Source organism: Dermochelys coriacea, chromosome 5 (genome assembly GCF_009764565.3).
Source record: "Dermochelys coriacea isolate rDerCor1 chromosome 5, rDerCor1.pri.v4, whole genome shotgun sequence".
NCBI classification, from domain to species: Eukaryota; Metazoa; Chordata; order Testudines; family Dermochelyidae; genus Dermochelys; species Dermochelys coriacea.
The window spans coordinates 18,945,903-18,960,992 of record NC_050072.1 but is presented as its reverse complement, the minus strand read 5'-3'; the positions used below and the strand labels follow the sequence as shown (position 1 = coordinate 18,960,992).

At 42.7% G+C, this 15,090-nt stretch overlaps 1 protein-coding gene across 1 annotated transcript in view; it reads left to right on the top strand.

Annotated features, from left to right (window-relative positions):
• Positions 1-14,382, top strand: part of MBD2 (methyl-CpG binding domain protein 2) — a 64,381-nt gene extending 49,999 nt beyond the window's left edge. The window contains exons 6-7 of the mRNA XM_038403276.2: positions 8,448-8,589; positions 13,917-14,382. Of these exons, the coding sequence (XP_038259204.1) occupies positions 8,448-8,577 (130 nt within the window). The 3' untranslated portion in view covers positions 8,578-8,589; positions 13,917-14,382. The remainder of the gene's footprint in view (positions 1-8,447; positions 8,590-13,916) is intronic.
• Positions 14,383-15,090: the final 708 nt, after the last annotated feature.

Below are 15,090 nucleotides of genomic sequence, written 5' to 3'. Positions count from 1 at the left end.
GCAGCCATATTCGAAACTCAATCCAAAATCCTTAAAAACATAAAGTATCACTTACAAAAGCATTTCATAGTAGTTATCTAACATCTTTAGTATTCAGGACTAAACAGTTTTCAGCTTGACTAGGAAACTTGCAGCAAGAATGTAAAATAACTTAGAGTCAGGGTTTTTACTTTTTCTTCCTAATGGAAGAGAGGTTTAATTATGAATAATTACAAGCTGCTTATGTGTAGTTAATATTTTGTGTAACCACCAGCAGAGGGCACTTTTGCATTGCTGTTCTGCTCTTCCATCTGTAGAAAGTACTGATTTTTAAGAAAAAGCTAAAGAATCTTACTTTGGTCGTTTAAGTCTGTAATTTCCATAAAAGTTTTAATACATTGGTTTTGAATCCCTGCACTGCTGCTGCATTGCTCACCTGTAAGTGCTCGATAAGTGTTAAGTCAGCAACTTTATTGTATAATTGATGAACACAAATCTCATGGCTTTCAAACTATTTGATTAAATTAACAAGCTCTTTGCCATTCCTTGCGATTAAGTCAAGTTGAATCTGTAACTTTCCTGATTGGTTCAAAAGACATTTCAGCTCAATTAACACTTCTGTGTTTGGCGTAATTTTCATTTGCTCCTCCACAAAACTGAAGTAAAAAGTAATGTACTGTGCATGGTGTTCAGTAGTGGCATACCAGCTTCCCCATCTTCGCTTACCTGGGCTAAGGGGCCTAATAGGGTACAAAATGTGAGCAAGGCCAAACAGCAAAAATTAAGATGTTTGTACACCAATGCGAGGAGCCTAGGTAACAAAATGGAGGAACTAGAGCTACTGGGGCAGAAAGTGAAACCAGATATTATAGGGATAACAGAAACATGGTGGAATAGTAGTCATGACTGGACTACAGGTATTGAAGGGTATGTGCTGTTTAGGAAAGACAGAAACAAAGGTAAAGGTGGTGGAGTAGCATTGTATATCAATGATGAGGTAGAATGTAAAGAAATAAGAAGCGATGCAGTGGATAAGACGGGGTCCGTCTGGGCAAAAATTACATTGGGTAAGATAACTAGTAAAGCCTCTCCTACGATAGTGCTTGGGGTGTGCTATAGACCTCCGGGGCCTAATTGGGATATGGATAGAGCCCTTTTTAATGTTTTTAATAAAGTAAATATTAATGGAAACTGCGTGATCGTGGGAGACTTTAACTTCCCAGATATAGACTGGAGGACCAGGGCTAGTAATAATAATAGGGCTCAGATTTTCCTAGATGCGATAGCTGATGGATTCCTTCATTAAGTAGTTGCTGAACTGACTAGAGGGGATGCCATTTTAGATTTAATTTTGGTGAGTAGCGAGGACCTCATAGAAGAAATGGTTGTAGGGGACAATCTTGGCTCAAGTGATCATGAGCTAATTCAGTTCAAACTAAATGGAAGGATTAACAAAAATAAATCTGCAACTAGAGTTTTTGATTTCAAAAGGGCTGACTTTCAAAAATTAAGGAAATTAGTTAGGGAAGTGGATTGGACTGAAGAACTTATGGATCTAAAGGTAGAGGAGGCCTGGGATTACTTTAAATCAAAGCTGCAGAAGCTATCGGAAGTCTGTATCCCAAGAAAGGGGAAAAAATTCATAGGAAGGAGCTGTAGACCAAGCTGGATGAACAAGCATCTTAGAGAGGTGATTAAGAAGAAGCAGAAAGCATACAGGGAGTGGAAGATGGGAGGGATCAGCAAGGAAATCTACCTAATTGAGGTCAGAACATGTAGGGATAAAGTGAGACAGGCTAAAAGTCGAGTAGAGTTGGACCTTGCAAAGGGAATTAAAACCAATAGTAAAAGGTTCTATAGCCATATAAATAAGAAGAAAACTAAGAAAGAAGAAGTGGGGCCGCATAACACTGAGGATTGAGTGGAGGTTAAAGATAATCTAGGCATGGCCCAATATCTAAACAAATACTTTGCCTCGGTCTTTAATAAGGCTAAAGAGGATCTTAGGGATAATGGTAGCATGACAAATGGGAACGAGGATATGGAGGTAGATATTACCATATCTGAGGTAGAAGCGAAACTCAAACAGCTTAATGGGACTAAATTGTGGGGCCCCGATAATCTTCATCCAAGAATATTAAAGGAATTGGCACCTGAAATTGCAAGCCCATTAGCAAGAATTTTTAATGAATCTGTAAACTCAGGAGTAGTACCGAATGATTGGAGAATTGCTAATATAGTTCCTATTTTTAAGAAAGGGAAAAAAAGTGATCCAGGTAACTACAGGCCAGTTAGTTTGACATCTGTAGTATGCAAGGTCCTGGAAAAAATTTTGAAGGAGAAATTAGTTAAGGACATTGAAGTCAATGGTAAATGGGACAAAATACAACATGGTTTTACAAAAGATAGATCGTGCCAAACCAATCTAATCTCCTTTTTTGAAAAAGTAACAGATTTTTTAGATAAAAGAAATGCAGTGGATCTAATTTACCTAGATTTCTGTAAGGCATTTGATACCGTGCCACATGGGGAATTATTGGTTAAATTGGAAAAGATGGGGATCAATATGAACATCAAAAGGTGGATAAGGAATTGGTTAAAGGGGAGACTGCAACGGGTCCTACTGAAAGGCGAACTGTCAGGTTGGAGGGAGATTATCAGTGGAGTTCCTCAGGGATCGGTTTTGGGACCAATCTTATTTAATCTTTTTATTACTGACCTTGGCACAAAAAGTGGGAGTGTGCTAATAAAGTTTGCAGATGATACAAAGCTGGGAGGTATTGCCAATTCGGAGAAGGATCGAGATATTATACAGGAGAATCTGGATGACCTTGTAAACTGGAGTAATATTAATAGGATGAAATTTAATAGTGAGAAGTGTAAGGTTATGCATTTAGGGATTAATAACAAGAATTTTAGTTATAAGTTGGGGACGCATCAATTAGAAGTAACGGAAGAGGAGAAGGACCTTGGAGTATTGGTTGATCATAGGATGACTATGAGCTGCCAATGTGATATGGCTGTGAAAAAGCTAATGCGGTTTTGGGATGCATCAGGAGAGGCATTTCCAGTAGGGATAAGGAGGTTTTAGTACCATTATACAAGGCACTGGTGAGACCTCACCTAGAATACTGTGTGCAGTTCTGGTCTCCCATGTTTAAAAAGGATGAATTCAAACTGGAGCAGGTACAGAGAAGGGCTACTAGGATGATCGGAGGAATGGAAAACTTGTCGTATGAAAGGAGACTTAAGGAGGTTGGCTTGTTTAGCCTAACTAAAAGAAGGATGAAGGGAGATATGATTGCTCTCTATAAATATATCAGAGGGATAAATACAGGAGAGGGAGAGGAATTATTTAAGCTCAGCACCAATGTGGACACAAGAACAAATTGGTATAAATTGGCCACCAGGAAGTTTAGACTTGAAATCAGACGAAAGTTTCTAACCATCAGAGGAGTGAAGTTTTGGAATAGCCTTCCAAGGGAAGCAGTGGGGGCAAAAGATCTATCTGGTTTTAAGATTCTACTTGATAAGTTTATGGAGGAGATGGTATGATGGGATTTTGGTAAGTAATTGATCTTTAAATATTCAGGGTAGATAGGCCTAATCCCCTGAGATGAGATATTAGATGGATGGGATCTGAGTTACCCAGGAAAGAATTTTCTGTAGTATCTGGCTGGTGAATGTTGCCCATATGCTCAGGGTTTAACTGATTGCCATATTTGGGGTCGGGAAGGAATTTTCCTCCAGGGCAGACTGGAGAGTCCCTGGAGGTTTTTCACCTTCCTCTGTAGCATGGGGCATGGGTGACTTGAGGGAGGCTTCTCTGCTCCTTGAAGTCTTTAAACCATGATTTAAGGACTTCAATAACTCAGACATAGGTGAGGTTTTTTTTGTAGGAGTGGATGAGTGAGATTCTGTGGCCTGCGCTGTGCAGGAGGTCGGACTAGATGATCAGAATGGTCCCTTGTGACCTTAGTATCTATGAATCTATGGTTGATACTGCTTCACATGATCTGTTCAGATGCCTTTTAGAGACATCCATTTTCTTGTATGTGTTTCCAACCTAGATTGTATTTAGAGCTATTCACAATACAACTCTCTATGCTACACGTGCGTATAGCACTCCATGGTGTATAGGCTGTACAGTTGAAGATGATTTAACTAGCCACCCCCACACCCCCTGCCTGCAGCCAGCCCCTGCCACACACACCCCTGCCCTGCCCGCAGTCAGTCCCTGCCTCCAGCCACCCTGCACCCCCTGCCTGCAGCCAGACCCCGTCTCCAGCCACCCCCGCACCCCCTGCCCTGCCTGCAGCCACCCCCTGTGGCACCCCCTGCCCTGCCTGCAGCCACCCCCGCACCCCTGCCCTGCCTCCAGCCAGCCCCTGTCTCTAGCCACTTCCACACCCCCTGCCTGCAGCCAGTCCCTGCCTCCAGCCACCCTGCACCCTCTGCCTACAGCCAGCCCTCATCTCCAGCCACCCCCACATCCCCTGCCCTGCCTGCAGCCAGCCCGTCTCTAGCCACCCCCACACCCCTGCCTGCAGCCAGCCCCTGTCTCTAGCCACCCCCGCACCCCTGCCTGCAGCCAGCCCCTGCCACACAGACCCCTGCCCTGCCCCCAGCCAGTCTCTGCCTCCAGCCACCCTGCACCCCCTGCCTGCAGCTAGCCCCGTCTCCAGCCCCCCCCACCCCCTGCCCTGCCTGCAGCCAGCCCCTGTCTCCAGCCACCCTGCACCCCCTGCCTGCAGCTAGCCCCGTCTCCAGCCACCCCCGCACCCCCTGCCTTGCCTGCAGCCAGCCCCTGTCTCCAGCCAGCCCTGCACCCCCCTGCCCTGCCTGTAGCCAGCCCCTACCTCCAGTCAGCCCCTGCCCTGTCTCCAGCCAGCCCTACACCCCCTTGCCTCCAGCCAACCCCGCACCTTCCTGTCTCCAGCCAGCTCCACACCCCGTGCCCTGCCTGCAGCCAACCCCGCACCCTCCTGTCTCCAGCCAGCTCCGCACCCCGTGCCCTGCCTGCAGCCAACCCCGCACCCTCCTGTCTCCAGCCAGCTCCGCACTCCCTGCCTTGTCCGCAGCCAGCCCTGCACCCCCTGCCTCCAGTAAGCCCTGCCCCACGCCCCTGTCTGCAGCTGGCCCCACATCCACCGGTGCCCTGCAGTTCCCAGGGCAGTAACTCTGCACACCTGCTTCAATGAGGGGGTCAGGGAGCAGCTGGGACCCACACATGTGGGTGACCAGATAGCACGTGTGAAAAATCAGGACGGGGTGGGGGGTAATAGGAGCCTATATAAGAGAAAGACCCCAAAATCGGGACATCTGCTCACCCAGCACAACCCCAGGGAGTGGCGGGGACGCACACATGTGAAATGGAGCTCATTTCTAGTTCAGGCCCATCTTTTTAAAAAAGAACTTTAGGCAGGGTTAACATACATCTGTATTTTCCTGGACAGGTCAGGCTTTTTGGTTCTTAAATCACCGTCCAGGAATTTTAAAAATTCCTCCCGGGAAAATACGGACGTATGGTAACCCTGTTGGTACAAAAAATACATACGGGGCAAATCCCTTAAATAAGAATTTTGTATAGGGAACCGGTTGTTAAGATTTTGACAGCTCATCACTGAGTAGCACCCTACTGTAGGCGCTACCTACAGCAGTGGAAGGGATTTTTCCATCGTTGTAGGTAACCCACCTTTCCAAGTAGTGGGATTCTTCTGTTGACTAACTGTATCTACCCCAGGGGATACGTAGGCATAGCTACGGCACTCAGGGATGTGAATTTTTCACAACCTTGGGCACCACAGCTGTGCTGATCTAATTTTTATGTGTAGACCAGGCCTGAGTCAACGTGCTAGAGAGAATAAGAAAATTAGAGTAAAAAGACAGTTTTGCCTCTGCTTTTACATCAGCTTTTCTACTGGCCTTTGCTGCTTTGTTTTGTTCTCCTCTTGCTCTTTGTGGAAGAGAGGGACGTACTTTGGGGATTACATCTGTTCAGCTGAGCAATGCCAATGATATCCTCACAGGTCTCCTGCTTCCATCTTTGCTTGAGGCAGATTTCTTAGTATCTTTGCTGCCACCGCAAATGGAAACAAAGGCATTGGATCCTCTGTGTATCCATCTAGCACGCATTTTTTATAGTCCAGATTGGCTTCTATCTTTGACCAGCTCTAGTGATTTAGGAATATATTTTTTGTGCAAATGCTTTCCTGATGAAAAATATGATCTTGTCAAAACTGAAAGTTTTCCCAGAAAAACGTCAGTTCTGATGCAAAATTAGTTTTTTCTTGTGGAGAAACTTCAAAAAGGAATTTTTTTGTTTCAGACAAACACTTTGGAATGTAAATGAGAAATGTCTTTCATTTTGACTTAAACTGTCATTTTCAATTTGAAAAAACAAATCAAAACAAAATGACATTTTGATTTTAGTGTCAGTTTGAAACTAAAATTCTTGTTTTGAATCTGTTCAAAAGTTCAATGGGAAAATGAACATTTTTCACATAAGAAATTTTGACTGGAAAATGTGGGGAGAAAGTAGAGAAAAATACAGTCTTCAGTGATCGGAACTATTCAAGTGAGAACACTTCCTCCGTGTGGCTGTGGTTATAAGGCATAGAGTGCCATCATCAGAGGATCTGGACATGCACTGGACTCTGAACTGGATTCTGCTCCAATTTATATCAGTGAAAATCTGAAGGAAATGGAACTACATCAATGTAAAACTAATGTAAGAGAAAAATTTTAGGTCCATTGACTAACTGGCTATATCTCTTGAATTTCCTGACCTATACTTTGGAGAGCTAGTTCATATTGCCTGCACCTTGCTTAAAAATAAATCACATTATTTAGCATTGTTACTGTACCCAACACTGCTAAAGTCCAACCTAATGTGATGTGCTGAGCAGAAAGATATTTAATCAAGTTTTAACAAGAGTTTCTTTCACCCACAATGTGAACTTGACATAAAACATGAAATGAAGCTTATTGGATCCCAAACTTTTCTAACATTGTATCCATATGCAGGTTGTGGCTTAATAAAGTACCTAGGTCAATGCAGAGTGAGATTTTCATGCCAGGGTCAGAGCAGCATAAAGGGTCTTAAAAGCCCCATATGTACCCAGGGAAAGAATCCCCTGGTTCAGGCACTGCAGAAGGCAGACAAAAGACTGCCTTCTGAGTAACCCCTCACAAACTAATGGTGGGGCTGAGTCCAGGAGGGGTTTGGTAGGGGTGGGGATGCAGCACTGAAGCCCATAGGGCAATATAAAGAGGTTTCTGTAACTTAGACCCCCAGGACTATCTAATTTATGCTGGGGGCTCTTCCAGCCTCCAGGAGCAGCCTAGGATCAGGAGCGGGCAGACACTTTAGTGTCACGCTAAGAGTTCTATGCTGTGGCTCTAAGAGATCTGTTTAAATTGGGTTTTGTAACATTCTCTTAAAATTTGAAAAACTCTACAAGACACAGGACAGAATTTCATCCAGTTTGTTTTAAAATACTTATTTTTAATAGATGTAAGTTGTCTGTGTATTTGGTGTCTTGTTTTCTTTTTCTTAAAAGAAACTGAAATTAACACTGTTGTCTGTTTAGCAGCTTCTTCCGTAGCATCAAACCGCTTTTCGAACTAACATTTTTATCTGAAGTCAGAATAGAACTTGGAATAGTTTCAGTTAGAGACAATGTCCAGATAAAAACTGTACTTTTAAAATCTTGCCTGTTGTACTAGCACTTCAATTTATTCAGTTCTGGTAATATAAAATTTTAAAAAGTCACTGTACTGTTTTGTTACATTATACTTAGGTTGAATAATTAAACAAGACTAATATATTTTATGGGGTTTGGTAAACTAGTGGCTATTTAAAAATGTTCTCAGGTGTGGAGTGACATTTAGAACCTAGAGGAATTTTTCCATAAAATTATAACTCTCTAAATTAGAGTTCACATTTATGGACTAAAAGTTTGAACTGTCATCTCAGAAAACATGATTTCTGTAGTGCTTTTAACATCTACTTTAGAAACGAATACTTGGAAGGTGTTCTTATACACTTGCTGTACATACTGATAAAACCTCAGAAAAAATAATGTAGTCTGGCATTGCACTTACAGTTCTTTCCTCTGTTCCATATTGTGATACAGGAGGTTGTGTATTATTGTGTGACAACTGATGAGCCCTGAGAACTTACGCAATTATGTTTTTGAGTGATGGCTCTGTGAGAGCTAAATTGGTGGTTGAATATTTACAGTACTCAAAAAATATCAAAAAAATCCTTTTACCTGATGCTGTGAAAAGTCAGTTTTGTAGTAGGATTCATGACTTCAGCTTTAAAATGTTTCTGTTTAGACTAAAAACCAAGTCTTGCAAACCCTTTCTTATGAGTGAAGGTTAGGCAAATGTTATAGTCCTATGTCAATATACACACCGGATTGCTATTGTTTCAAATGTTTGTCGCTCTGTTTTTGAAACAGAAAACAAGAAGAGCGGGTGCAACAGGTGCGTAAAAAACTGGAGGAGGCACTTATGGCAGACATCTTGTCACGGGCTGCTGATACAACAAAAGATATGGATGTGGAAATGGACAATGGAGATGATGCATAAGAAAAGGATCAGGTAAAGCCAGAACTCCAGGTGGTTTTTCTGTGACATGGGAAAACTTTGTAGTTATTAGTAGCGTTGATCTTAACAGCTGTTCATCTTAACACTGTCACTGAGTCACCCAGTGGGCACTTGCATCTCACTCAAAAGTCGAGCCCTGTTTTGTCCTATACGTGTATCAAGGAACATACATTGTGGCTGACAAAATACTAAATTGCTATCTCTGCATGCATGCTAAAACACAGAATATCAGAAATATGCTGTCCAGCATACTAGTGCAACAGAAGAGGAAAACGTGACTCTTTGGCCCAGTCCTGAAAACCCTTACTCATGCAAATAGTCTGTTTGAATAGAAAGTAGGTATTGATGCAGAACAGTGGTCAAATTCTGCAACATTAACATCTAAGAAGGCTTCAAACTTATTTTTGAACATTGTACAAAAATTAATGATTTCTCCATTTTTTTTTTTTTTTGGTGAAAATTGCTTGAGTTCATAATTTCCTCCTCCTTAGATTTCATTTGTCCCTAACACCATTATCTGATGTACATAATTTGCAAAACTACAAAGGGCTTACATTTCATCTAGTTCTATTTTTTTTTTCTTTTACAAAAATGTATTTGGTGTTTTTTCTAAAATAACTTCCCATGCCACAGGACAAAAGGGTTCTAATTCTTTCATTCAGCAATGGTATATAATGTATAAAATCACAGAAATGTAGGTCTAGAGGGGACCTTGTGAGGTCATCTAGTCCATTCCACTGTGCTGAGGCAGGACCAAGTATATCTAAACCCTCTCTGACAGGTGTTTGTCTAACCTGTTCTTAAAAATCTTAGATGACAGGGATTCCATAACCTCTCCTGGTAACCTATTCCAGATCTTAAATATCCTCATAGTTAGGTTAGATATTAGGGAAAATTTTCTAAATCTCCCTTGCTGCAGATTAAGCCAGTTTCTTCTAGTCCTACATTCAGTAGACATGGAGAATAATTGATCACTCTCTGTTTTATAACAGCTTATACATGTTTGAAGACTGTTATCAGGTCCCCCTGGAGCAGGGGTGGGCAAACTTATTGGCTCGAGGGTCACATCTGGATGGGAAAATTGCATGCAGGGCTGGGGCAGGGGTTTGGGGTGCGGGAGGGAGTGTGGTGTGTGGGAGGAGGTATGGTGTGCAGGAAGGGGCTCAGGGCAAGGGATTGGGGCAGAGGAGGGGTGCAGGATGTATGAGGGGGCTCGGGGAAGGGGGTTGGGGTGCAGGAGGGTTGCAGAGTGCGGGAGGGGGCTCAGGGCAGGGGGTTGGAGTGTAGGAGGGGTGCGAGGTGTGGCAGGGAGTTGGGGTGCTGGAGGGGCGTAGGGTGCGGCAGGGGGTTTTGGTGCAGGCAGATGGCTCAGGACAGGGAGATGGGGTGCAGGAAGGGTTCGGACTCCGGCCCGGGGCCGCTTACTTAGAGCGGCTCCAGGATGGCAGCGGCGCACACTGGGGCCAGGGCAGGCTCCCTGCCTGCCTCTCCTGGCCCCGTGCCATGCCGCTCCCGGAAGCGGCAGCACCACATCTCTGTGGCCCCTGGTAAAGAGGGGGCACAGGGCTCCGCATGCTGCCCTTGCCGCGCTTCCAGGTACCTTCCCCAAAGCTCCCATTGGCCGCAATTCCCCATTCCCAGCCAATGGGAGCTGTGGGGGGGGGGTGCCTGGAGGTAAGGGCAACACACGGAGCCCTCTGCCCCCCCACCAGGGGCCAACCGGCCATTTCTGAGAGTGGTGTGGGGCCCGCAGTGCCACAGGGGTAGCAATCCCGCAGGTCGGATCCAAAGCCCTGAGGGGCCGGATCTGGTCCGTGGGCCATAGTTTTCCCACCCTAAAGGAGACAAGACGTACAGGAAATAGTAAACCAGAGATGTGACCAGCTAGGAAGGCATAGTTATGAAATGGAACACAATTAATACTGATATTGTGTAGGTCAATAGAGACGATATAGGGAAAGTGGATGTAAATATTAACGGAGGACAATTAAACCAGACTGACCAGTTAAAATGCCATGGTGGCTGATTTATGGAAGACAGCAAACTTGAACGTTGAGATACAGTCCAGACTGGGAAGTGCTGGAAGAGTGTGGAATAACATCTCAGGTGTTATTTATGACAAGCATATGCCACTGACACTGGAAGCCTAACAGTACAGAACAATGATTTGCCCCACAGTGCTGTGTGATGCAGAACCATAGCAGTAAAGAGATGGCAGGTTCAACGCCTGCAGGTATTTTGAAATGAGATGTCTCTATGCTATAAAAAGAGCTACACAAAGAGACAGATTTTAAAATGAAAGCCTTAGGAGGGAAGTCAAAGTCTGTGATATGGCTGACAAAATTCAGCAAGCACAACCTTGCTGTTCAGACGCATACAGAGGATGAAAGAAGAGGATCTGGTAAGTGGTAGGAGAGGGTGGTAGGAAAGAGACCCTGAGGAAAGCCAAGGAAGCATTGGATGGATTGCATCAAAGATGATGGTAAGCAAGTAGACCTTAGTGCTGTCTCGGACAAGTGAAGATGGCAGATGCTTGTATGAGGACCTAACCCCACATGATGGGATAAAGGGAAGAAGAAGAAGAAATCAGGTCCCCCCTCAGTCAACTTTTCTCAAGACTAAATGTGCCCAGTTTTTTTAAGCCATTCCTACCAAATTCACAGCCATGAAAAACGCGTCACTGTCCTTGAAATCTGGTTTCCCCCTGTGAAATCTGGTCTTTTGTGTGCTTTTACCCTATACTATATAGATTTCATGGGGAAGACCAGCATTTCTCAAACTGGGGGTCCTGACCCAAAAGGGAGTTGCAGGGGGTGTCCACAAGGTTATTTTAGGGAGTTCGTGGTATTGCCACCCTTCCTTCTGCACTGCCTTCAGAGCTGGGCTGCCAGAGAGCGGCAGCTGTTGGCCGGGATCCCAGCTCTGAAGGCTGTGCCATGCCAGCAGATGTGCAGAAGGAAGGGTGGCAATACCACACCATGCCACCCTTACTTCTGCGCTGCTGCCTTCTGAGCTGGGCAGCTGGAGAGTGGCAGCTGCTGACCGAGGGCCCAGCTCTGCAGGCAGCAGCGCAGAAGGAAGGGTGGCAATTCCACACCCTGCCATCCTTACTTCTGCGCTGCTGCTGGTGGCGGCTCTGCCTTCGGAGCTTGGATCCAGCCAGCAGTCGCTGCTCTTCAGCTGCCCTGCTCTGAACGCAGTGCTGCTGCCACCAGCAGCACAGAAGTAAGGTTAGCAGTACCGCCACCTCCCCTACAATAAACTTGTGACTCCCCCCACAACTCCTTTTTGGATCTGGAGCCCTACAATTACAACAACATGAAATTTCAGCTTTAAATAGCTGAAATCATTAAATTTATGATTTTTTAAAAATCCTATGACTGTGAAATTGACCAAAATGGACCATGAATTTGGTAGGGCCCTACTCATAGGTCAGGTTTTCTAGACCTTTTATCACTTTTGTTGCTCTCCTCAGGACTCTCTCCAGTTTGTCCACATCTTTCTTCAAGTGTGGCATCCACAACTGGATACAGTACTCCATCTGAGGCCTCACCAGTGCCAAGCAGAACAGAACTCTTACTTCCCGAGTCTTACGTACATCCCAGAGAGATATTAGCCTTGTTAGGTTTCAGAGTAGCAGCCATGTTAGTCTGTATTCGCAAAAAGAAAAGGAGTACTTGTGGCACCTTAGAGACTAACAAATTTATTTGAGCGTAAGCTTTCGTGAGCTACAGCTCACTTCATCAGCTCCATTTGGTGGAAAAAAATGCACCAAATGCATCCGATGAAGTGAGCTGTAGCTCTCGAAAGCTTATGCTCAAATAAATTTGTTAGTCTCTAAGGTGCCACAAGTACTCCTTTTCTATTAGCCTTGTTGGTGACTGTATCACACTGTTGGCTCACGTTCAATTTGTGATCAGTTATAACCCTGAGATTCTTTTCTGCAGTACTACTGCCTAGCCAGTTATTCCCCATTTTGTATTTGTGCATTTTTGATTTAGCTAACATTTAACTCTTTGAGGGCAACCACATTGCTCTCCTGAACATTCACAACTTCCACTGAAGCTAATTGGAGTTGGGTACCTATTAAAGGTTCTCAGACTTCAGATTTTTTTTTAAAAAAAGTCCTGAAATAGTAGAAACATGCAATATAATAAAATACTTGAGTAAAAATCATCCTAGTGTAGAAAGTGCTATTCTAAGCCCAGTGAACCACTGCACAAGAGTGAATTTAGTCCTTTGTACTGAGTGAGGTTACTGACTTTTCTAAAATATATAAAGCTACACTTCTGATTTTTGGGGGGTGGGGAGGAAGGAGAAATAGATGGGTTAGGTGTGAAATTATTTTTGTTCAATTTAAATGAATTACTATGATCATACTTTTCATCCTTTGCTTAGTTCTACTCAAAGCACCTCTTCTAACAAATTTTATAAATATTTTTGTAAGCACTCAGAGACTTCTCTAACTTTAGCATTCTTTTATTTGCGAAACGTCAAAGTTATGAAGTCAAGAAACAAATAAGTCAGAAGTATGAAATTTTTGTCTAACAAATAATTATTTTGAAATGGATATTAATGAGATTATAATATAGACCTATTGTGTTTTGTAATGATTATCCTTATTTTCATTGGATAATTCTGCAGAAATTTGACTTATTTAAACTTAATAATAGACCTTTTCGTAGTTCCATCAAAAATGGATTTGTTATATATACATAGCCGGCATGCTATCTTTCTATTGTTTTCTTCTAACAGCCATTTTAACTGCAGACTTAAGTAGGATTTTTGAATAAGTGATCAGTTTGTGTATATAGTTGGTGGGTTAAAAACTTTAAACTGGAAGAAAATGTGTTATCGAGATGAACTTTTATGTATTATGTAATATATATAAAAATGGAAGGTATTTATCAAAAAAATGAAAAATTAGGTTAAGGAGCAATGTAACTAAATGCCATAGAAATGCAGGTCACATTTAAGCGTATATTTGTAAACAGTTTATAAAGGGTTAGATGTTATAAACATGTTATATATGTGAGTAAAGTTAGATGGTTATAAACGCATCAGTTTCAAGTGTTTATAGATGGTTATAAGTAACTTATTGACCTGTTGGACTCTAACAGTTGATTAACCATTTATTAAAACATCACCTATTTATTAGCCTTTTGTCAACTATTTCTAAGTGGGCCCTTAATGTGAAATGTGACTGAAACACAGCTATATGTTTCAACAAAGTTATTCTCATTTACATTGTGATCAACCTATCATTTCTCCAAAGAAATACTTCTACTTTTGATTTGTTTACCCCTCTCTCTAACTTACAGGTACTTTCACTGACTTGTCCCAGGAGGAATTTCCTAAAAAAACAGAGGCACTTTCTCCTTCGGTCTTTCATTGTGAGAAGAAATGGACCCATGCACATTTATATAGCTTTCTAATAGCATTAAAACCAATGCCTTTTTAGACTCCTATTTTTGATGTATATATCTTATTTGGAAAACAAACTTTATTTTGTGTCCTATGACTTAAAATAGTCTTTTTTAAAATATCAAACAATATCCTTAAACTAAAGCTGAGCTTTTGACGCTAGGTTGCAAACCTACTGGAATTATATTGCCTGTACTTAATATTTGTTTTTCCTGTGGTTTATAATAATGATGGATCAGGAGAATTAAAGATTATTGTGACTCAATGTATATAAACAGATTTTTATACTGCTGTTGAGTGAAAACACCTGTACATTCTTCCATCATCACTGTAAAGATAAATAAATGATTATATTCAGAGCGACTGAAAATTGTTCTGTTATGGCGTAGAGCAAGCAAGGAATTTGTGTCCCTACTCCCAGTTCCAGTGTCTATTGCCTCCTTGTTCTCTCAGCTGAGATTGGTAGGCTGGGGAAAAGCATATATGTCCATATATGCTGTTATTGCCCAAAGCAGGGCCTGGGGGAAAATTGTCTGAATTTAGCAGCAGCTGCTGGATTTTCACCTGAAAGGAAATGCAGCTAAAGTACAACAGACTAAATTTCTTCTGAGAAAGAATAGAAAAAATAGGTAGGCAACATGGCTTCATGAGGTCGTGCTTTGAAAGGACAGAGGTTAAATATAAACTGTAATGGCAAAGGGTGAGCAGTAACAACATCCTCAATGCAATACAAAATACACCAGGTGTCACAGTGCCTGACGTACAATATTTACAATCTAAGTAGACAAATTGCAAGGACTTCTAATGATAGATGTAACAGCGTTCCTTACTTAAGTGGATTAACTTTGGGAAATTTGTCTTGGTTCTGATGAATTAATCCAAGGGAATGGGTTCCCGCCCACCATTCCTTCCCTCTTGACTAAGCTGCCTGAAGAAAGCCAGCGCTGTTTGAAGGTCAACTGCTTCCTCGCTTCCCTGGCTTCCTTATAGCTGTCTGCTGGCAAGTGACACACGCCTGTTTTCCAAGCTGGGAGAGTTATTTTACATGAATCCGATGAAGTGAGCTGTAGC